This window comes from Carcharodon carcharias, chromosome 8 (genome assembly GCF_017639515.1).
Source record: "Carcharodon carcharias isolate sCarCar2 chromosome 8, sCarCar2.pri, whole genome shotgun sequence".
Classification (NCBI taxonomy): Eukaryota; Metazoa; Chordata; class Chondrichthyes; order Lamniformes; family Lamnidae; genus Carcharodon; species Carcharodon carcharias.
Window position 1 is genome coordinate 151,693,436 of NC_054474.1, and position 25,115 is coordinate 151,718,550.

General features: G+C 46.8%; 1 protein-coding gene across 6 annotated transcripts in view; it reads right to left on the reverse strand.

The window, feature by feature from the left end:
- The window catches only part of sh3glb2a (SH3-domain GRB2-like endophilin B2a), a 115,672-nt gene that overhangs the window by 36,139 nt on the left and 54,418 nt on the right, over window positions 1–25,115 (reverse strand). For all 6 annotated transcript variants that reach the window (XM_041193921.1, XM_041193920.1, XM_041193919.1 and 3 more), the window contains exon 3: window positions 18,899–19,027. In XM_041193921.1, coding sequence (XP_041049855.1) covers window positions 18,899–19,027 — 129 coding nt within the window. The remainder of the gene's footprint in view (window positions 1–18,898; window positions 19,028–25,115) is intronic.

Below are 25,115 nucleotides of genomic sequence, written 5' to 3' on the forward strand. Positions count from 1 at the left end.
ACAGCCAACAAAGCACTTTAAAAAAAATGCTGTAACGTAGGAAATGCAGCAGCCAATTTGCACAGAGAAAGGTCCCACAAACAGCAATGAGCTAGATGGCCAGATAATCTGTTTCTGTGATAGTGGTCCAGGGATAAATATTGGCCCAAGACAAGGTGAACTCTCCTGCATGTCTTTGAAGTAATGGCCACAAGGTCTTCTACAAACAACTGATGGGGCAAATGGGTTGTTGGTTTAAACTCTCATCCAAACGATGGCACCTCTGAGTGCAGCACTCCCTCAGAACTGCACTTGATTTTTGTGCTCAAGCCCTGGAGTGGGATTTGGACCTAAAACCTTGTGATTCAGAGGTGAGTTTGCTACCAACTGAGCCACAGAAGACACATCTTGACAGATAACAGAGAACTGAAGGCAGATTTCTAGACCCAATCTGACACCTCACTACTGTTAAAATGTCTCATCAATGACATTGTCAAGGTTAAGAGAAACAAGTGATGGGCATTAATTGTCTTTGAGCACACATAAATAGGGGATAGCTGGGACACTGGGTTGAGTGGGTGGATAGCTGAGAGACTGCACTGGTCAATAAATTCTCTCAATAAAGAAAAGCTCTGTCTTGGTTTTGGCTTCACCAACCGGCTTTGATCCATTAACAACTACAAGTGTGGTGGAAGCAGTGTTTAAAAAAAAGTGATGCTGATTTGTTTTTGAACACAATCTCTCAAGACTGCTCACGTACTGCAGGAATTCACCAAGGCTCCTTAGACAGCACCTTCTAAACTCACAACCACTACCACCTAGAAGGACAAAGGTAGCAGATAGATGGGAACACCAACCAGGAAGTTCTCCTCCAAGCCACTCACCATCCTGACTTGGAAATATGTCGGTGTTCCTTCACTGTCGCTGGGACAAAACTCTGAACTCCCTCCCTAACAGCACTGTGGATGTACCTACACATGGACTGCAGCGGTTCAAGAAGGCAGCTCATCACCACCTTCTCAAGGGCAACTAGGGATGGGCAATAAATTCTGGCCCAGCCAGCGAAGCCCAAATCCCATGAATGAATAAAAAAGAGTTGAAAAGTTCACACCATCAACTTGCATCTATAGCACCAGCAACGTAGTTCAACATCCCAAGACACTCCACAGGAGGGTTATCAAACTGAAAAGTAGGCTTTAAGGATTGCTTAAAAGGAGCAGAGATTTAGGCAGGGAATTCCAAAGCTTAGGGTCTGGGTAACGGAAGGCACAGCCACCAGTTGTGGAGCAATGGAAATCCGGGATGCGTAAGCTGTCAGGTTGGAGGAGTGTGGGGACCTCGGAAGGTTGTAAGGCTGGAGGAGATTAGAGAGGTAGAAAGGGGAGCGAGGCCTTGGAGGAATTTGTTGGACTGAGAAGCAGTGGAAGTCAGCAAACATCTTGCTATAAGCGGCCTTTCCTTTGGGTTTGAGGCAAAAATACGGAGGCGTTAGTGTGAAATTCTACAGTGGGTAAAATCCAACAAATACCACTCCAAAGGGGAAGCAGTGGACTCACAGTGCCGTTGGTGCGATAGTACCACTGCATTGTCAAGGAAAAGCTGAATTGATGATAATTAGCTGCAACAGCACCCAATGGAAGTCTATTGAAACACTCAACGTCCAGAATAGAGATATGAGTTAGACCTGAGCTGTGTTGCATTAACTCAAACCCTCTTGACACCAAGCATTGCCCGTGTGCTGCTAATGTTGGAAGGCTGAAAAGTGATGAAAAGACAAAAGCAGGCAGGCTGCTGCCATCAAACGAAAACATTCACCCTGACCCCCATCATTCCCAAGTGTTTCTGTACTTGCTCTTATTGCTGCAACACAGGAAAGTGGAAAGCAATCCATTGGCCCCTCCATCCCAACACAAGTAGCTAGGAGTGAAATCCAAGGAAAAGGATTATCTTGTACATAAAAAGAAAATCTACACATGACTTTCAGGAGGTTTTCAAACAGGCCCAGCTTAGCTCAGGCCAATTGAAAGCACTTGCTCATCATGCAGACCCCTGTAACACAGGAGGTTGATCAGATACCATTTGGGTCGTTTGTATGAAAGGGGCTGATTACTAACTAGAGTCTGCAATGCCCGTTGGAACAGTTTATCAGAGGTCCACAATCGAATGCAAGCAGCAGTCAGAGGTTATGATCTGCTACAGTTCCACAACTCAACTCAACAGCAACAACTTAAATTTATATAACGCCTTTAACCCTGCAGGATGTTCCAAGGTGCTTCATGGGAGCATTATCAAACAAAATTTGATACTGAGCCACTGAAGGAGATATCAGGGCAGGTGATCAAAAGCTTGGTCAAAGAGGTAGGTTTTAAGGGCCGCCTTAAAAAAAGGATAGAGGAGGAGAGGCAGAATTCCAAGTCTTTGGGTGTAGGCGACAGTTTTTTTGAAGGAGTCGCATGTGCTGTGGATAAAGGGGAACCGGTGAATGTACTGTACTTAGATTTCCAGGCGGCATTTGATAAGGTGCCACATCAAAGGTTAGTGTGGAAAATAAAAGCTCATGGTTTAGAGGTTAACATATTGACATGGAGAGAAGATTGACCAGCTAACAGGAAACAGAGGGTAGCCTTAAATGGGTCTTTTTCTGATTGGTGGGATGTAATGAGTGGAATACCACAGGGACCAGTGTTGGGGCCTCAACTTTTTGCAATGTACATAAATGACTTGGATAAGAGACAGAAGAAATGGTGGCTAAATTTGCTGATGATACAAAGATAGGTGGGAAAGTAAATTGTGAAGAGGACATAAGGAGGCTACAAGGGGACATAGACAGGTTAAATGAGTGGGCTAAGATCTGGCAAATAGAGTATAATATGGGAAAATGTGAATTTTTTTATTTTTCCTGTCAAAATAGACAAAGAAGCATATTTTCTAAATGGTGAGAAATTGCAGAACTGAAGTGCAGAGGATCAGGGTATCCTTGTGCATGAATCACAAAAGACTAGTTTGCAGGTATAAATAATTAGGAAAGCTAATAGAATGTTATCATTTATTGCGAGGGGAATTGAACATAAAAGTAGGGAGGTTATGCTTCAGTTGTACAGGGCATTGGTGAGACCACATCTGGAATTTTGTGTACAGTACTGGTCTCCTTACTTAAGACACGGGACCCAGAAGCTAGAAGTGGAGGAGCCTCAGCTTTTGCAATTGTCCAACAGGTTTGAGGTTTTTGAAGTCTGTGTGGATGAAAGCGGTGGCTGGAGGGGGGGATGAGCAACTGACCATGCCACAATAGTACTGGAAGCCGTTCAAGCAGGGGTGGGGAGTGGGGGGCGGAGTGGTGAGGGTGTTGGTGACGAAGGTGTAGTTAATAGGAATGTAGTGGTAGTAGGAGACAGTATAGTCAGGGGGATAGACACAGTTCTTTGTAGCCAAGAGTGAGAGTCCAGACTGTTTTGTTGCCTGTCTGTTGCTAGGGTTCCGGGCATCTGCTCTAGGCTGGAGAGGAACTTACAGTGGGAGGAGGAGGATCCAGTGGCCGTGGTCCACATCACTACCAATGACTAGTAAAGAAGTTCTGCTGAGGGAGTATGAGCAGCTCGAGGCTAACTTAAAAAGCAGGACCTCAAAGGTAATAAACTCTGGATTACTACCTGAGCCACGAACAAATTGGTGTAGAGGGTAAACCAGATTAGAGAACTAAATGTGTGGCTCAAAGATTGGTGTGGGAGAAATGGGTTTCAATTCATGGGGCATTGGCACCAGTACTGCAGAAAGTGGGAGCTGTACCATCAGGACAGTCTTTATCTGAACTGTGCTGCAAGAAGTGTTCCGGCGAGTCGTATTACTAGGGCAGTAGAGAGGGCTTTAAATACTGGGGGCAAGGGAATCAAGTTTGGGAAGATGTGTTAAATTAAATAGAGAAGACAAGGCAAGAGAGCATGTAGGAAAAAGGGAAATGATGATCAGAGTGTGGCAGGAAGAGACAGAGTTTACAAATCTAAGAGTGCACCAGCAGATAAGGCGAGAGGTTACAAAAATAGTAAAAAGACAGAACTAAAGGCTCTGTATCTGAATGCATGTAGCATTCATAATAAAACAGATGAATTGACAGCGCAAATAGAAATATGTGTAATCTGATAGCCATTGCAGAGACACGGCTGCAGGATGATGAAGATTGGGACATGAATATTCAAGGTACATTTAGGAAGGACAGGAAGCTGGGAAAAGGTGCTGGGGAGGCTCTGTTAATTAAGGATAACATTGGTACACTAGAGAGAGACGGTCTTAGTTCTGGAAATAAAGATGTAGGATCAGTTTGGGTAGAGATGAGAAATAGTAAAGGTAAGAAGTCACTTGTGAGAGTGGCTTATAGGCCCCCTCACAGTAACTATACTATAGCATGGGGTAGAAATAATGGGCGCTTGTAAGAAATGTACAGTGATAATTGTGGGTGATTTTAATCTATATATAGATTGGACAAATCAGATTGGCAAAGGTAGCCATGATCTTATTGAATGGAGGGGCAGGCTTGAGGAGCTGAATGGCCCACTCCTGCTCCTAATTCATACATTCGTACGAGTGCTTCTATACATACAGCACCTCAAAGCCGAGTGGGGGAGCTGTATCTATCCTGGCAGAACACTAGGCTGTGCAAAGTGAGGGATGGGTAAGAGGGGGAGAATGGGGCTGAAACAGCCATTTTGCCTCACTAGGACTGCACTATTAAAGTACCAGAGAAATCTGCAGCTACAGAATGTCCCAGCCTTTCAGAAATAATTAATTTTTATATTGAATGAGGAATGTGAAGCATGGTACAGCTTCCCTTCTCTCGTTCTCACTCTTTGCCAAAGTGCCATCAGGAAAATGAAGATTAACTCTACTGGGCTGAACAAAATGCTCCAAGTCAATTTCTACAAAATTTGGCTGATGCCTTGTTGTGGCTGGAAGTGCGGAGGTTTTTCTATAACTGCGCCTTAGGGATTTCCTTTTTGTTAGTTGTAAAATAGAACGGTAGCTATTAATCCTCCTAAATGTCATCAATTCACACAATGCTGCCCAATCCATGAATAACATATGTTCGTGAAGGCTTTCGATAAAGTAACTAAGGAGAAGCTCGCAGGAGGATCAGTCACCAGAGGGTGTAGATTTACATAACGAGCAAAAGAATAGGGAGGGGTGTTGTGGCGGTGGGAGGGGGGTTGTGACGGTGGAGGGGGCGTGGGACATGGGGGGCATGGGACATGGGGGGGGGGGTTGTGGCGGTGGGAGGAGGGATGTGGCGGTGGGGGGTTGTGACAGTGGTGGAGGGTTGTGGCGGCGGTGGGGGGTTGTGGCGGCGGTGGGGGGCTGTCGCGGTGGGGGTTTGTGGCGGCGTTGGGGGGTTGTGGTGGTGGTGGTGGGTTGTGGCAGTGGGGGGGTTGTGGCGGCGGTGGGGGGTTGTGGCGGTGGGGGCGGTTGTGGTGGTGGTGAGGGGTTGTGGCGGTGGGGAAGGGGTTGTGATGGGGGGGTGTTATGGCGGTGGGGGTGGTTTTGATGGGGAGGGTGCGGGTGTGTTATGGCGGTGGGAGGAGGGGAAGGGGGAGGGTGTGGTTGTGAGAAATGTAGAGAATTTTTTTTTACACAGTAAATTGTTATGATCTAGAACGTGCTGCCTGAATGGGTGATGGAGACAATAGTAACTTTCAAAAGGGAATTGGTTAGATACCTAATACTCAATCGGAAGGCAATGACATAATGGTATTGGCACTGGACTATTACTCCAGAGGGCCAGAGTAATGCTTGGGGTGGGACCCAGGTTCAAATCCCACCAGGGCAGATGGTGAAATTTGTATTCAATAAAAATCTGGAATTAAAAGTCTGATGATGACCATCAAAACATTGTTGTTCACTGCTGTCCTTCAGGGAAGGAAATCCACCGTCCTCACCTGGGTGTGTGTGTGTGTGTGTGTGTGTGTGTGTGTGTGTGCGTGTGCGTGTGTGCGTGTGCGTGTGCGTGTGCGCGTGCGCGTGTGCGTGTGCGTGTGTGTGTCAAAAAAATGAACAAAATCCCAGAAAAGAATTTTACAGGTACTGGTGGTGTCCATTGCTATAATCCAGGTGCCTATTTTATTATCTTTAATCGCCCTGATTGTATGGCAGACTCAACTTGCAAGGGGGACAGGAAAGATGCACATTTACTCAGAAACACGCACATATACATGGACCCGTGCATATGCGTGGACATGCACATGTACACACGTCATGCACTGTGCTGCATGACCATGGATGTGTGCAGATACACCCAACAGATACCAATTAAAAAGTCATTTTCAATGAATTTTCAGCCTTGGCTGCAAAGTGAATTATAGCTCGCGTAGTTCTGTGTGGGGTAGGATGGGTTAAAATCCATTCAGCCTCACCTAGTTGACAACCTCATCTGATTTACAACTAGAAAGATTGGTCCCATTTCAGATATTTTTTTAAGCCAGTTCCATCAGCTCATAATTGCAGACAAGGCATTAGTTACAGCAGAGAACAAAACACCCAGAAAAAGCCAAACACAGCACCATTGATTTTTTAAAAAAATTATTCTTTCATGTGATGTGCCCATCGCTGGTAAAGTGGTCCCTAATTGCCCTTGAACTGAGTGGCTTGCTAGGCCATTTCAGAGGGCAGTTAAGAGTCAACCAGACTTCCGTGGGTCTGGAGTTACAAGTAGGCCAGACCGGGTAAGGGTGGCAGATTTCCTTCCCTAAAGGGGCATGAGTGAACCAGGTGGGTTTTTACAACAATTGATGATACTTGTCAGGGTCAGCATTTCTGAGATTAGCTTTATATTCCAGATGTATTAATTGAATTCAAATTCCACCCGCTGCAATGGTCCCAGAGCATTAGACTGGGCCTCTGGATTACTGGTCTCGTGACATTACCACTACACTACCGTCTCTAGCACCCCTATTTAGCAGAGCAATGATGCTGAAGGAGTTACTGCAGCATGTCCAGCTAGGAGCCTCTGCTATTTATCCTCTCCTTTCTACTTGTAGTCGAATGCCACCACCATCAGGAGTCTAAACACAGGACTGACTCAGGAATTAACATTCCCCTTTTTGATTGCTCACTGGTCAAATTCAGCGGTCATCTGAAACTTTTCAGTAGGAAAGTGAACTTGGACTGGAGCTTGCTCCAGCTTCCAGCTCACTTCTCCTGTCTACAGTCAGGTTACAGCACCAAAACAGGCCAGTTGGCCCTTCATTCCTGTGCAATGTTAATTTGCCATTTCCTTGCATCCTTTCCAATTCTTTTCAGTTCTAAATCTTATCCAATCCCCTTTTAATTAGGTTAATGTCTCTGTCTCAATACCTACTGCTGGTAAGTATTTTACCTTCTAAGCCACCTGTGGGTAAAAGCTAAAACAGCTTATCTAGGCATTTATCCCACTGCTGTTTGTGGGAGCTTGCTGTGCACATATTGGGCTGCCATGTTTCTCTGTTCTTCAATGTGACTACTCTTCAAAAAGCACTTCATTGGGTGTAAAGCGCTCTGGGACTTCCAGAGGTCATGAAAGGTGCTATACAAATGCAAGTTCTTTCTTCTCCTTTTGTTAGTTTTCTACAAGATGCACTGCAGCAACTTGCCAAGTCTCCTTCAAGAGCATCTTCCAAACCTGCAAACTCTACCAGCTAGAAGGAGAAGGGCAGCAAATAGATGGGAACACCACCACCTGCAAGTTCCCCTCCAAGTCACTCGCCATCCTAACTTGCAAATATATTGCCGTTCCTTCACTGTCGCTGGGTCCAAATCCTGGAACTCCCTCCCTAACATTACTGTGGGTGTACCTACACCACATGGACTCCAGAGGTTCAAGAAGGTGGCTCACCACCACCTTCTCAAGGGCAATCAGGGATGGGCAATAAATGCTGGTCCAGCCAGCAACACCATGAAAAAACTTTTTAAAAGGGGTTCTATCTGCCTACTTGGGTCAATGTAAAAGGTTCCATGCTACTATTTTGAAAAAGAGTAAGAGAATTTTCCCTTCCGCTCTGGCCAATATTTATCCCTCAATCAACACATTAAAAACAAATTATTTGGTCATTAATTACTTTTTGTGGGAGCTTGCTGTGCACAAATTGGCTGCTGCATTTCCTAAATTACAACAGTGCTACATTTCAAAAGTACTTCATTGGCTGAAAGTGCTTTTGGATGTTGGGTGTCTGTAAAAGGAGCTACTTAAATGCAAGTCTTTCTATTCAATCATCTATGATTCGGTGACCCTAGATCTCTCTTGTGAGAATCTTACTCTATTTAGGAAACACTTCTGTTCACTGTCCTTTCCCTCTCTCCAACATAGAACACTTCACATTTCCCTGCAGTTTCCGTTAACAGCTGCACCCACCTCCCCCAATCCCCACTAACCTGTTCATATCTGGCCTTCCTCCTCACAGTCTGTCATGGCTCCACCTTTTCTAACAGTAAATTGTCAGTACATTCATTGTGCCCACATTAAAATCATTTGTATCTGGAACGATGTGCAGTTATATTTTCTTTACCAACATGTGCTTTATTTTTATGAAAAGCCTCTCTTGTGGCACCCAAACAAATGTGTTCTGCAAACCTAGGGAAAACATGCTCCATATTCCCTTTATCTGCATAAAATGATTTTCACAAAAGAATTTAACCAGGTCAATTAAACATGACCCTTTTCCTTTCTCCTTCAGGTACCAAGCCCAAGATGGCGTTGGTAACCATGGGCTCCCATTGGATTGGTCCTGATTATGCTTGGCAAAGTACTACATGGGTTTGCTGTCGCCTTCTGCAGTATGGCTGGCCAGGAAACTCTCCTGTACTTAACGCCTGCCATAGTGGAAGGATTTACAGGCTGAAAACCTGTTTTGCCACGTTATGAATGCACCTTCCATGGCCATCAAGTCCTGAAGTGGGACTTGAACCCAGAGCTTCTGGCTTAGTGGTATGGATACTACCCACTGCACCACAAGACCTCCTTGTCAAACATGACCCACTCCTTATAAATCTATGTTATTTCCCCATCTTTTTTCAAATTTATTTTTATTCGTTCATGGGATGTGGACATCGCTGGCTAGGCCAGCATTTATTGCCCATCCCTAATTGCCCTTATTCAGAGGGCATTTTAAGAGTCAACCACATTGCTGTGGGTCTAGAGTCACACGTAGGCCAGGTAAGGATGGCAGATTTCCTTTCCTAAAGGACATCAGTGAACCAGATGGGTTTTTACAACAATCGACAGTAGTTTCATGGTCACCATTAGACTTTTAATTCCAGATATTTTTTTATTGAATTCAAATTCCACCATGTGCCTAGGGGAATTTAAACCCAAGTCCCCAGGGCATTACCCTGGGTCTCTGGTTTACCAGACCAGTGACAATACCACTATGCCACTGCCTCCCCCTTCTCATCATGGAGTTATACAGCTCAGAAGGAGGCCACTTGGCCCATCATATCAGTGGCAGCTCTTTGAAAAAGCTGTCCAATTAATCTCACTCCCCCTGCTCTTTCCCCAATAGTTCTGCAGTTTCCTCCTTTCCAAGTATATATCCAATTCTTTTTTGGAAGTTACTATTGAATCTGCTTCCACCCTTTCGGGCAGCGCATTCCAGATCACAAGTCGCTGTGTTTAAAAAAAACTCATCTCTGCTCTGGTTCTTTAATGTGCCCCCCACCCGGTTATTGACCTGTCTGCCAGCAGAAACAACTTCTTATATCTACTCTATCATAATCCTTCATCTTGGAAGCATCACAAGTAACTCCATAGAAGACACAACAGCACTCCACTGACTTAGAAGGGTTAAGTAACTAGATAAATAATACCAGGACAAAAAAATAAAATCAGATCTATTCAGTCGTCAGGCAGCAGAGTCTTATCAGGAACATCAAACACAGAGCACGTCATCCTTCAGCTGAACTAAATTTCCAGAGGTCAATTGATGCTGTGCGACAACCAGAGGCAATCAGATCATTGCACAGCCAGATCACCCAGTCTGCTTCATGTCATCCCAGCTCTCAGGCTCAAGTAATAAGGTTTAGCAATCTGCTTCCCTCCCACTGTGTTCCCAAATTCAGATTGGAAAATATCATTGTAGACATGGCCAGCAATTTAAAAAAACTCACCATCAGTTGTAGAAAATTTGATGCAAGATTTTTTTTCTCAAAAAGAAGTGACACGACTTCCATTATCCCGACATTCCCCAGTTGCATAAATTTCTTTAAAACTTCACCTCTCTTTACTTTCCCCATGTTGGTCCTAATCTTTCTTCCCCCTTCCCCAATTCTCCCTATTCCTATTTCTTTCTCCCCGTTTCACTGAGTCCAGGGAACGCCATCACTCCCATGGCTCCCCTCCCATGTCACACACCAACCCAACCTGGGCACACATTCGCTGCTCCTTCATTGTCGCTGGGTCAGAACCCTGGAATTTCCTAACCCAGCAGGTACTGCAGGAGTACTTTCTCCACACAGGCTGCAGTGGTTCAACAACATGGCTCACTGTCACCTTTTCAAGGGGCACATAGCCACAGGTGATAAATGCTGGCCTTGCCACAACACCCACATCCCAAGAATGAATTAGAAATAAAAAAGGTCCCACCTAAGTAGTAGCAGCAAGTAACTAGGCGGGTGCCCGTATTCGGAGCTGTATTTGAAAAGGAATGGTGGTGGGGAGGGGGGTGGGCATCGGCGGTGGGGAGGGGTGAGGTGGGACGGGAAAGAGGCAGTAGCAGTGAGCTATGTTGTTGAACCATTGCAGCCTGTGTGGAGAAGGTACTCCTGCAGTACCTGCTGGGTTAGTGTTTGTGAAGTTTCGTAATGTTACAAAATTACACTAGGGCAGGCTGCTTACAGCTGTAGATCGGTGGGTAAAGGAAGAGGCCCTAAAGAAGTAAAAAGCAGATTCTCCTGATATAATAACTAGTGATTAAGGTGGACCACTTCAGCTAACCACTGCTGCAAAATTGGAAAATGGTCTTTCCAAAATGAAGCGATCGTCACCCGCATCCACTGAATCAGCAGCAGGAAATAAGAAACGTAAGCACGACGAGAGCTATTTGCCCTTTGGATTTGCGTGAGTTGGAGAAAAAGGTTCCCCTAAGTCAACATGTACTACAAAATATTATCCATCAATTCCATGGCACCTGCTAAACTGCAAAGGCATTTGGAAACAAATCGTTCCAAATATAAAGCTTTATGTTTTAACTATGGGTCACTTTGCTCGGGAATCTGTTGCACACTTATCTGTCGGCAGGTCAATCGATTACAATATACAGCAGACGCAGAGACCAATGTGAAATGGAGCACATACTATTTACTTACACAAACAACAGAGCATTAACATGATGTGGGCTTCTCCAACTAGACCCTACTCTAGACTATCATTAACCTGGTTAGCCCATGCTACAGCGCTAATGGGTCTTACAGTCATGTGGTCAATCTGCTCACAGTCTCTTAAAAGTGTATTACACCTCAGATTACCACAAAGGTAAAGACAAAAGTTTGAAAGAAAGGTCAATGAACTTACAAACTGTAAAAACCTTGATGTTAGAAACTGTCAAAACCGATAATGAAAATGCAACAGGGGCAGCTTATGAAGTAAGTTCCCGCACTGTACTCGTGGGAGAAGCCCAAACAATCAGAGAAAACCTGATCAAGCCTTTTGCAAAAGATATTGTAATGTGCAGCTTAATGAGTAAAAACATTGAGGCGCTACAGCTGGGGTTCCGGCAATAACTTCTGGTGGTCAAAAGTGTTCCGTGGCGGAAAAGTTTGGGAAACATTGGTGTCGAGTTTTCAGCCATAGACCATAAGAACAGAAGTAGGCCATTCGGCCCATCGAGTCTGCTCCTCCATTCAATGAGATCATGGCTAACCTGATAATCCTCAACTCCACTTTCCTGCCTCTTCCCCATAAGCCTCGATTCCCTTACTGGTTAAAAACCAGCCATTATTGGCAGTGTTCAAATACTTTACAACACTCGTCTAGCAACAACAAAAAATCGTCTTCCTTGAATCAGATTGATCCAGATTCATTATCTCAGCAATTCCACTGCGGCAACACTTCATATTTATAAAGCACCTTTACCTTATAAAATGCCCCTGAGGGTACTTCACAGGACCGCTTATAAAACAAAAATCTGGCACCAAGACACATAAGGAGGTATTAGGGTCAATGACTAAAAGCTTCATTAAAGAAATGCATCTTGTTGGGGCATCTTAAAGGAAAAAGCAGAAGGGGAGAGATGCAGAGGTTTAGAGAAGGAATCCTGGAGCTTAGGACCTCAGCAGCTGAAGGCATGGTCGGCAGTGGTGAAGTGAGGATTATCCTAGATGCTGATCCATATTTGCTGACGCCACTGTTTGCAGTGTAGAGAGAAGCATGAAATTACAAGAAGAGACATCAATGGATTAAATGAATGGGCAAAACTTTGGCAAATGGATTTTAACATGGGTAAAAATGAGGTCAGCCACTTTGGAGCTAAAGAACATAGGGCAGAATCCTTTCTAAATGGTGGAAAGCTTGAAACACTAGCAACCCAAAGAGACTTGGGGGAAGGGGGGGGTCCAGGTATACAGATCATTAAAATGTCACGAACAGGTACAGAAAATAATCTAAAAGGCTGACAGAGTGTTGGCCTTTATACCTGGAGGACTAGGATACAAGGGAGTGGAATTTAGGCTTCAGTTTTACAACACCCTGGTTAGAACACACCTGGGGTTGCGGTGAGCAGTTCTGAGCACTGCACCTTAGGAAGTACTGATGGTGAGGGAGTACAGTATAAATTTAGCGGAACAATACCTGCACACTCTGAGAGTTACAATGTGAGGAGGGATTACACAAACTAGGGTTGTATTCCGTGGAATTTTGAAGGATAAGGGATGACTTGATCAGTTTTCAAGATATTCAGGAGGCCAGATAGGGTAGATCAGGAAGAATCTATTTCCGATGGTTGGGACATCTAGGACTATTGTCTAGACTTTGAGGGGTGAAATTAGGAAACGCTTCTTCACACAAAGGATGGTAGAGTTTACTATCGCAATGGATACGAGATCAGTTGTCAATTTTAAATCTAAGGTTAACAGATGTTTGTTATGCAAAGGTATTATGGGATATAGGACAAAGGCAGGTTTATGAAGTTAGGTCTCAGATCAACCAGGACCTCATTGAATAGCAGAACAGACCCAAGGGGCTGAATGGCCTTCTCCTATTCCTACGTTCAGAGTAATGAAAGACGTTAATCAGCTGTGGAGGCGCAGTTTGCTGACAGCACTGTTAGAGAGAGATACCTTGCAAATTAAAATGTTGCATCATGGGGTATGCTCTCTCTGGACTGTTTCTGACCTCCTTCACTACCCCGGGCCAGAGAGCTGCCGAGGCACAGATTGGGGGAGTTGGGGGTCAGTGGCTGGGGAGCTGCTAGGCTACTGTTTCTCTCCCTCCCTACAGGGAAAAGCCTGGCCCACGGAAAGCATCCCCTCACCAGAGAGGGGGAGGGGGAGTGACAGGCAGGCAGGGGAGGGTGACAGGTGTGGGGGGTGTCAGGCAGGGAGGGGAGGGTGTCAGGCAAGGAGGTGGGGTGTTGTCAGGCAGGGAGAGAGGGAGGGGTGACAGGCAGAAAGGGGAGGGTGACAGGCGTGGGGGGTGTCAGGCAGGGATGTGGGGTGTTGTCAGGCAGGGAGAGGGAGGGGTGACAGACAGGGAGAGAGGGAGGGGTGACAGACAGGGAGAGAGGGAGGGGTGACAGACAGGGAGAGAGGGAGGGGTGACAGACAGGGAGAGAGGGAGGGGTGACAGGCAGGGAGAGAGGGAGGGGTGACAGGCAGGGAGAGAGGGAGGGGTGACAGGCAGGGAGAGAGGGAGGGGTGACAGGCAGGGAGAGAGGGAGGGGTGACAGACAGGGAGAGAGGGAGGGGTGACAGGCAGGGAGAGAGGGAGGGGTGACAGGCAGGGAGAGAGGGAGGGGTGACAGGCAGGGAGAGAGGGAGGGGTGACAGGCAGGGAGAGAGGGAGGGGTGACAGGCAGGGAGAGAGGGAGGGGTGACAGGCAGGGAGAGAGGGAGGGGTGACAGGCAGGGACAGGGAGTGACAGGCAGAGAGAGAGGGAGGGGTGACAGGCAGGGAGAGAGGGAGGGGTGACAGACAGGGACAGGGAGTGACAGGCAGAGAGAGAGGGAGGGGGTGAAAGGCAGGGAGAGAGGGTCGGGGGCACCAGAGAGAGAGAGAGAGAGAGAGAGAGACGGACGGTGCCAGAGAGAGAATGGGAGAGAAAGAGGGAGAACAAAAACACACTTTTGTGTTTTCTGCAGCTGCAATACATTAAAATTCTGACAGCTACATATATTTTCCATCAACCATTTTCTGTAGTAAATTATTATGGCAGTTATTAATAAAAGTGCCCTGGGGAGCTGGCTAAAGAGAGTGCAGCATTAGAGAAAAGACTAGAGAGGAGACAAGAAGATGAATGAACAAAAGGCTAATATCCTTTGCATGGATTTTGAATTTACAGCGACGAAGAAACAGCAAAACAAAATAATTCAGAACATAGAAGCTCGAAAAATGGGAGAATTATAGGTCTTTCTGGAAGGAACATTCCCTTTAATTTCCACAGGTTAATTTTTATTTTACTTAAGCAGGACAATTAAAGAATTCTATCCCCCAGGTTGTGGAATCACAGAATCTGTAATTATCGACCGTTCCCTGGGTTACAATTCAGTTTGCGAAATGTCATTGGAAGTGACTCCTTGCTCGCAGCCCAGTGATTCCCAACCCCCAGCCTATGATCCCTGACCCCTGGGTCAGTGACCCCGAGCCCCGGGCCAGTGACCCCTGACCCAGTGACCAACACCCCTGTGACATTTCGTCATTGTGTGGGGGCCAGTATTCTCGAGGCACGGCACCTTTAAATTTTTTCCTTACACGTGTGGTATTCAATGTGGAGCAATGCCTGCATGGTACCTTCCTGCATGCCGCCTGGCCTGTGGGCATATACAGCTTAGCGGGAACATTGCCAAGGCCCCCTCAGTCCAGCAGGTCTCTGCATCCCTCCCCTCCCCTACCCCACCCCAGCTCCAGCTCCATCAGCGACTCCCACAGTCACTGCAACAAATGAGATCAGGCAGCTGAACTCATGAGCAAATTACAGACTCCCACCGAGCTGTCAGCCACAGAGGTGAGTTCCACTGTGAGGAGGCAGATTTGTAGTGGGTAAGAAACACAAAATAGAAACACCAGTTTACATAATCCGCCTTTATCTCTCCCCCACCCAACCAATCACGTGGTTCAGCTTTCTCTACCAATATCCATGAAGTACAAAGCACCTGGGCCAAATTAAAGTGTCCCCTTGCACCAGCACTCATGCCCAAAAATACATGGCAGCCATGATTCAGTGTTAGCGCCTCATGCTCCTGGGTTAAGTGGGTTCAAATTCCATTGAGGATATAATCAAGGCTGACACATCAGCACAGTACCGAGGGAGTGCCACACCACCTGGGAGTCAGTACTGAGGGGGCGCTGTGCTGTCTGAGGGTCAGTACTGAGGGGGCGCCGCCCTGTCCAAGGGTCAGTACTGAGGGAGCGCCACACTGCCTGAGGGTCAGTACAGAGGGGGCGCCGCACTGTCGGGGGGTCAGTACTGAGGGGGTGCTGTGCTGTCCGAGGGTCAGTACTGAGGGGGCACCGCACTGTCCCAGGGTTAGTACTGAGGAGGCACCGCACTGTCCGAAGGTCAATACTGAGGGGGCGCCGCACTGTCCAAGGGTCAGTACTGAGGGGGCGCCGCACTGTCCAAGGGTCAGTACTGAGGGGGCGCCGCACTGTCCAAGGGTCAGTACTGAGGGGGCGCCGCACTGTCCAAGGGTCAGTACTGAGGGGGCGCCGCACTGTCCAAGGGTCAGTACTGAGGGGGCGCCGCACTGTCCAAGGGTCAGTACTGAGGGGGCGCCGCACTGTCCAAGGGTCAGTACTGAGGGGGCGCCGCACTGTCCAAGGGTCAGTACTGAGGGGGCGCCACGCTGTCCAAGGGTCAGTACTGAGGGGGCGCCGCACTGTCCAAGGGTCAGTACTGAGGGGGCGCCGCACTATCCAAGTGTCAGTACTGAGGGGGCGCCGCACTGTCCAAGGGTCAGTACTGAGGGGGCGCCGCACTGTCCAAGGGTCAGTACTGAGGGAGCACCACACTGTCCAAGGGTCAGTACTGAGGGAGCACCACACTGTCCAAGGTGCAACACTGAGTGAGTGCTTCACCGTCAGATTAAGGGTCATTACTGAGGGAGCAACGCTGCACTGTCATAGGGGCAGAACTGAGGGTGTGCTGCGCTGTCAGAGGTGCCCTCTTTCAGATGAAAGGTTAAACGAGGGCCCCTATCTGCCCTCTCAGGCAAACATAAAGCTTTTATGTCTCTCAACCGACAGGGAGCTGTGAGGAAGGGGAGACCAGGCATGCTAACCAAATGTACAAGCAGCTGTGTTGCCCCCCAGAGACCCTGCAGGAAGGAGATGATGGACAACATCAGGCCAGTTGGAAATGCCTCCCCGAGAATATAGTCTGCAGATATACTCAGCCAGTGCTTGCAGGAATAATGGATTCCAGAACAACCAATACAAGTTTTCCTGTATTTCAGCAATAGGGAAATATCTGGGCATGAGTTGGGTGTGGAAAGATCGGATACATTGCAAGGAACTCAACCGGTTCCATCGATTCACCAGGAAGGAGTAGAGAGAAGTTCCTTCTTATAGAGTGATATATCTCGAACTGTACACCATCAGGCAGGTTAATGAGTAGGAGATCATAACATACCCAGTGATATTACTTAATTTATAAAATCGGTTGTAAACTAATTACTTGTCTGAGAAGAATGCTAATAAATGCTCGAATCTCTAAGCTGAACAATATGTCTGATTGCTGCCAGACAGAGAGAGAAAGGTCGCGAGCTCAAACACTGTGGAATAACACTCCCCCAACGGCCAGGGCTGGCTCATTTAAAAATCAATTGCTGACCAATTCCAATCTGCATCACATTGAGCTCGAGAGGCCCCAGGATTGAGCCACGTTCCGAATTCCAATGATCAAAAATAAGATACTCTCCGCACTTCATTTCCCCCACTGGGTTTTCGACCTGATGCCTAGTGGCATCATAATCTGGGCACACTTACTCACACTCACAACTCGAGTCCCCGGTATCCATTACAATCGAGTCGCTATTTATTTAGCAAATGCAATTCCCCGAAGCCAAGCAAAAGCCTCCTCATTTGTTGAGTTTAAGTTTGAGCCACTGCAGTGAAGCCTTAACACAAACACAGGGACACACACACACACACACACACACACACAAGAACATGGGAACAGGAGGAGGCCATTCAGCCCTGGAGCATGCTTCTGCCATCCAATTAGATCATGGTTAATCTGGAACTCAACTCCATCCACCTGCCTTGGTTCCATATGCTTTGATAACCCTGACCAACCCCGCCAATCTCAATATTCAATTGACTCTCCCACTCCCCTCACAGCACCAACAACTTTTTCGGGGGATTTGATGGTGGGGGGGGTGGGGGGTTCCAGATTTCCACTCCCCCTCGTGTGAAGAAGTGCTTCCTGACATCACCCTTGAACGACTTTGTTCGAACTTGAGGTTCCACCCCCTTGTTCTGCACTCCACACCCCCCCAACCCACCCGACTGATCAGAGGAAATAATTTCTCTCCATCAACCCCATCATTTCCTACAATTATCTTAAACACCTCGATGAGGCCATGCCTTATAATCTTCTTATCTCAATGGTATACAAACCTATGCTCATCATAAAACGTGCTGGGAGCAAAGATTCATTTAGAAACTATTTTCAGCTTAGTCCTCAGCACTGTCACCTCCCATTTCGAAGATTGTAACACTGAAGTCCCACTTCAGAGACTTGAGCAAGAAATCCAGCTCCCAAGGGCAGTACTGAGGGAGTGCTGCACTGTTGGAGGTGCCGACTTGCGAATGAGATGTTAGGCCCTTCCTGTCCTCTTTTGTCAAACAGCCAACAGCGCTTTTTCAAAAAAAGAGGAGACTTTTCCCGACAAATGCCTGCAAAATAGGCAATCGGATTGTATCTCTGTTTACAAGATCTTGCTGGCCATAATTCAGCTGCCGCATTTCCTACATGACAACAGTGACACTTCAAAACAGAATTTCATTGGCTGTAAAGTAAATTGGGATGTTCTGTGAAAGGTGCCATGCAAATGCAAGTCTTTCTACTTTCAAAAAAAGAAAAAGACTTACATTTATATAGTGCCTTCCACGTACATGAGATATCCCAATTCACTTTATAGCAATGAAGTCTAATTACTGCTGTCATGTAGGAAACAGGATAGCCAATATGCGCACAGCAAGCTCCCACAAACAGCTATGTAACAAGATAGTCTGTTTTTTGTAATGTTGATTCAGGAATAATTGGCCAGGACTCTGGGAGAACTCCACTGCTCTTCAAAATAGTGGCATGGAGTCTTTTACATCAACTTGAGGGGACAGCTGAAGACTCGGTTTAATATCACATTCGAAAAGACAGCACCTCTGGCATTGCAGCACCCCCTTGGCACTGCACCAGAGTGCCTGGCAATGCAGCACCCCCTCGGCATGCACCAGAGTGCCTGGCAATGCAGCATCCCCTTGGCACTGCACCAGAGTGCCTGGCAATGCAGCACCCCCTTGGCACTGCACCAGAGTGCCTGGCAATGCAGCACCCCCTGAGCACTCCACTGTAGTGCCAGCCTAGATTTTGTGCTCAAGTCCTGGAGTGGGACTTGAACCCATAACCTTTGATTCAGAGGCGAGAGAGTTACCAACTGAGTCACGGATGACATGTCAACAGTTGTTTAAGACAGGTTTTTTGTCTGCTATATTTATAATTTTTAAAAATACTAATTGCCTTTGAGGTCTCACCATAAGGGGTCCCAGGTCCAAATTCACTGGCAGCATCAATCATGTACTGGCCTAACAGCTCGCCATTTGTGATTCGTGAGGGAATTTTGCGATCAAGCTTTTCGTAAAGGAATTCTTCAATCCGAGCACCTGGAGGGAGTAAGGAAACAGGATTAGTTCCGGTTTGTTAACCTGCTTCATGCTCAGAGAGCACTTACCCACTCCCACTGAGCCACAAGCTTATTAAACCGTTCAATGCTGTCCCTTATCCGCAACAGCTCCGATACCCGTCCTCAAATTGAGGAGTTAACTACACACCTCCTCTACGCTAGAGAATTCACAATCATAAAACAATACAGTACAGAAGTCCATTGGGCCCATTGGGGCTGTAACAGCTCTTTAAAAGAATCATCTAATTAGTTCAAATCCCCGTGCTCCAACCCAGAGTCCTGCAAAATTTCCCCACCAAGTATTTATCCAAATTCCTTGCGAAAATTACCATCGAATCTGCTTATGCTGCACTTTCAGGCAGTGCATTCCAGATTCCCAGCCCAGAATCATATTGGTTACAGCACAGAGAGGGGGGCATTCAGTCCACTGTGGCTTTGCCGGCTCTCTGCAAAAGCAGACTCACTACCAATCATGTTAAATCTATATCCTCCGGTTACCAACCCTCCTGCCATTCCACCAAAACCTTCATCGTTTTGAACGCCTCTATCAAATGTCCCCTTAGCCTTCTCTGCTCCAAAGGGGAACAAGCCCCGTTTCCTCCGTCTCTCCATAACGTGCAGTTCAGCGCAGTAACCAACCCCGCCCCATCCCCCAAGTCCGCCCTGCCCCCATCCCCCATGCCCCCCCCAACCCCCATCCCCCCACCCCCCGCCCCCATCTCCCACCTCCACCCCATCGTGTTTGTGTATTTGAGGCTGCTGCACGCAGGAGATGGATAGAAGGCCAAAGTTTTACACTAATACAAGTAGGATCCTCCCTGAGCTATCAGGGATCTCAGTAGGGAACTGGGTAATTATCTGAGGAGAAACGAATTTGCAGAGCTATAAGGGAAAGGCAGGGGAGTGGAGTCAGCTGCTCATGGAGAGGGTCAGCATGGATACGATGGGCCGAATGCCTGCACTGTAACCATTCTCTGATCAGCAGAGGGAGCCCCTGCTGATGTTTCACTCCCTGGCTTACAGGTGCTGTGGCCAGTTGTCACTCTGGACCCCAACTGTAAACCGGAGACGGAGCAGGAGAAACATTTTTACTCAAGGATCGAGTGTGTGGAATGCACTTAGCGATCGAAGACAACATCACTTTCATATTGAAGAACAGGTTAGACAGCTTGGTTGAAGGATAATGGATTAAGAGAAATAGGCCGGATATGAGATCAGGACCACTGCTCATCTGGAAGATGAATGCCAGAATGGAATGGTTGGACCAAATGGCCTATCTCTATGTTGTAGTTTCTGTTTAATATTTTAAATATAGGCATTAAATTGAAAATCAGAGAGTTTATGGTAAATTTGTATGGAGCCTTGGTCGGACCATATTTGGAACCGTGTACAGTTTTGTCTCCACTTACAAAGAAAGGGAGGGGTTACTGGAGGAGTTGCAAAAGAAGTTTTACAAGAATGAACCTAGGGGGTATACTGAGAGGGTACTCCTATCAGGGGGGAATGCCTAGAGGGTACACCTATCAGGAGGGTACGCCGAGATGGTATACCTACCGGGGGGGTATACTGAGTGTACCTACTAAGAGGGTATACCTACCAGGGAGGTATACCGAGAGGGTATACCTACCAGGGAGGTATACCGAGAGGGTATACCTACCAGGGAGGTATACCGAGAGGGTATACCTACCAGGGAGGTATACCGAGAGGGTATACCTACCAGGGAGGTATACCGAGAGGGTATACCTACCAGGGAGGTATACCGAGAGGGTATACCTACCAGGGAGGTATACCGAGAGGGTATACCTACCAGGGAGGTATACCGAGAGGGTATACCTACCAGGGAGGTATACCGAGAGGGTATACCTACCAGGGAGGTATACCGAGAGGGTATACCTACCACGGAGGTATACCGAGAGGGTATACCTATCACGGAGGTATACCGAGAGGGTATACCTATCACGGAGGTATACCGAGAGGGTATACCTATCACGGAGGTATACCGAGGGTATACCTATCACGGAGGTATACCGAGAGGGTATACCTATCACGGAGGTATACCGAGAGGGTATACCTATCACGGAGGTATACCGAGAGGGTATACCTATCAGAGACGTATACCGAGAGGGTATACCTACCAGGGATGTATACCGAGAGGGTATACCTACCAGGGAGGTACCTACCAGGGAGGTATACCGAGAGGGTATACCTATCAGGGAGGTATACCGAGAGGGTATACCTATCAGGGAGGTATACCGAGAGGGTATACCTATCAGGGAGGTATACCGAGAGGGTATACCTATCAGGGAGGTATACCGAGAGGGTATACCTATCAGGGAGGTATACCGAGAGGGTATACCTATCAGGGAGGTATACCGAGAGGGTATACCTATCAGGGAGGTATACCGAGAGGGTATACCTATCAGGGAGGTATACCGAGAGGGTATACCTATCAGGGAGGTATACCGAGAGGGTATACCTATCAGGGAGGTATACCGAGAGGGTATACCTATCAGGGAGGTATACCGAGAGGGTATACCTATCAGGGAGGTATACCGAGAGGATATACCTATCAGGGGGGTATACCGAGAGGATATACCTAACGGGGGTATACCGAGAGGATATACCTATTGGGGGTTATACCGATATACCTATCAGGGGGGTATACCGAGAGGATATACCTACCAGGGAGGTATAGTATACCTACCAGGGAGGTATACCGAGAGGGTATACCTACCAGGGAGGTATACCGAGAGGGTATACCTACCAGGGAGGTATACCGAGAGGGTATACCTACCAGGGAGGTATACCGAGAGGGTATACCTACCAGGGAGGTATACCGAGAGGGTATACCTACCAGGGAGGTATACCGAGAGGGTATACCTACCAGGGAGGTATACCGAGAGGGTATACCTATCAGTGGGGTATACCGAGAGGGTATACCTATCAGGGGGGTATACCGGGAGGGTATACCTATCAGGGGGCTATTCCGAGAGGATATACCTATCAGGGGGGTATACCGAGAGGGTATACCTATCGGGGGGTATACCGATATACCTATCAGGGGGGTATACCGAGAGGATATACCTATCAGGGGGTTATACCGAGAGGGTTTACCTAAATGGGAAAGATTGAACAGGCTGAGGATTTGCTCACTGAGGGGTGATCCGATAAAGGTCTTTAAAATTAGGAAAGGGTTTGACAGGATGAATCTTAAGATGTTTCCACTTGTGGGGGAGACCTGAACTAGGGGCCATGAATATAAAACAGTCACTAATAAATCCAGTCAGGAATTCAGGAGAAACTTCTTTACCCAGAGGATGGTGAGAATGTTGAACTCGCTCCCACACGGAGTGAACAGTGTAGACATATTTAAGGGGAAAGCTGAATAAACACATGAGGGAGGGAGGAATAGAAGGATGTGTGGATAAGGCAAGATGGAAGAGGGGGTGGGAGGAGGATTGTGTGAATTACACATAAAGAATGCTTAACAGGCAAAGTGTAAAGACTCCCACAGACGAGATACAAAGGTGTCAATTAACAGGGCCAGAGACGGAATGTAACCTTGTACCGTGGATGGTGAAAATAGTTAAAGATGTAACACAATAAAGAGAAAACATCTGATTGAAGTAAAAAGCTTCAGCAGCATTGGGCTACCTACCCCAGCTGCCCCCCATTGGAGGGGGTGCGGCACAGGTTCATCCAAACGTCCCTGAGATTAAAGGGTTAAATGAGGACAGGTTGCATTAGTTTAGTTTTGTATTCCCTTGAGTTGAGAAAGTTGAGTTGATCCAATCAAGGTGTTTAAAATGATAAAAGGGTTCAACAGGGTTAATGGGGTAGATACTATTTCCTCAGATGGGGAAGTCCAGAATATGGCGGAATCATCTTAAAATTGGAGCCAGGCTATATATAGAAATGAGATCTAAAAAGCACATTTTCAAACAAAAGGCGAATCTGAAATTCACTCCCCCAAAGAGTTTGTCGATATGGTCTCACCAAGGCCCTGTAAAGTTGAAGCAGGAATTCCCTACTTTTATATCCCATCCCCCCTTTGCAATGAAGGTCAACGATCCCATCACCTTCCTGCTGGGCCTGCCTGCTAACCTTTGGTAATTTAAGTCACTCAGAGCTCCTGCACTGCAGGATAATGGAACTAAGATCAGCCGTGATCTTTTTGAATGGCAGAACAGGTTCGATGGGTCGAATGGCCTCCTCCTGCTCCTATTCGTATTCTTTTGATCTGGGTCGGGGGATGTCAATTGAAATCTTCAACACTGAGATTGATAGATTTTCAGTGGTAAGAGGGTCAAGGGATCAGGAACAAAGGTGTTTAAACGGAGTTGAGATTCGGATCAGCCAGGAGCTAACTAAACAGACATGAGAGGCTGAATGGCCTCATCCTGTTCCTATGATCTATGGAACTGGACTAGGACGGGAGTCTGGAAATAGCAGGGGTGCTGGGGTGAGGATTGGGGGAGGTTGGCTACTAATTAACCTCCTTTTAACGAAGATATGTAGAATCTTCGGGAAAAAAGGCCATGTGTCAGCACTTAATATCTGTGCTTTAAGCTCGTGTTGTATCTTTATTTTTCTTTTTAATTCATTTACAGGATGTGGGTGTCGCTAACAAGGCCAGCATTTATTGCCCATCCCTAGTTGCACTTGAGAAGGTGGTGGTGAGCTGCCTTCTTGAAACGCTGCAGTCCCTGTGGTGTAGGTACACCCACAGTGCTGTTAGCGAGGGAGTTCCAGGATTTTGATCCACATTTTAGGAAGGAAACAAGGGCACTGGAAAAGGCAGAGAGGAGACTTACCAGAATGGTACCAGGGATGAGGGAGTTCAGTTATACAGATAGATTGGAGATTGAAGCTGCGATTGTTCTCCTCGGAACAGAAAAGGTTAAACTGAGATTTGATAGGAGGTGCTCGAAATGATGAAGGGGTTTTGATAGTTTCTCTCCAGTTGTCCCATCTCTTGCAGCAAGTGGTTCAGTAACATTGGTGGGGGTGTGGGGTGGGGGCTGAGAAATGTAAATTAATTGTTGAAAAGAAAGGGAGAGGAAAACAATTTGGAATTTCCTCAGAGAGTTAAGGTCTGGAAAGGGCGGTGCAGTCAGACACAGTAGGAATTTTTATATTTTGTCCTTGAAGAGAGCTAATTTTCAGGTAATGGGGAAAATGTTGTGGTGTGGGAGAAAATTGAAGCCAGCACGCACATGATGGACTGAATGCCCTTCTTCTGTAAGGGGAGGTAATGGCATAATGGTATTGTCACTGGAATGGTAATCCAGCGACCCAGGGTAATGCCCTGGGGACCTGTGTTCAAATCCTGCCATGGCAGATGGTAGAAGATGGTGGAATTTGAATTCAATAAAAATCTTGCATTATAAGTCTTGAAACCATTGCCAATTGTCAGGAAAAACCCCATCTGTTTCACTATTGCCCTTCGGGAAGGAAATCTGCTGCCTTTACCTGGTCTGGCCCACATGTGACTCCAGACCCACAGCAATGTGGTTGATTCTTAAATAGCCTCTGAACAAGGGCAGTTAGGGATAGGCAATAAATGCTGGCCAACCAGTGACCTACTCACACCCCATGAACAAATAAAAAAAAAGATTCTACCATCGTATATCCTTTCATTTCTGGTATTACTCCTTCAGATTTTTTTGCACCCTATAAAAGTTGTTTGGTAGAACAGAACTTGAGTAGCGCTGAAAGAGAGACATTTTTTGTCAAAGCTTTTTGTCTTGCACTCATCAGGACAATTTGCAAGAAAATGCCAATGTCGGGGAAACAACATTTATACTGTATGAGAAGAGAGTGCTGATTGGTTGGCAAGTGGACTCTTATTGGTAGAGACATTGCCATGGAGAATGCACCAGTTGATGGTGACTGACAGTTAACTGCCAAGCATTGTTTTAAATTTAAACCAGGCAGCTTGACTCTGATTGGTCAAGGCAATGCCCTGGGGAATAAACCAGTGAATGGCTGTCACTTATTTTGTTTAGCTGAAACAGGTGCAATGTACATGTCCTGATGAATACAAGATGAAAAGCTTTGACAAAAAC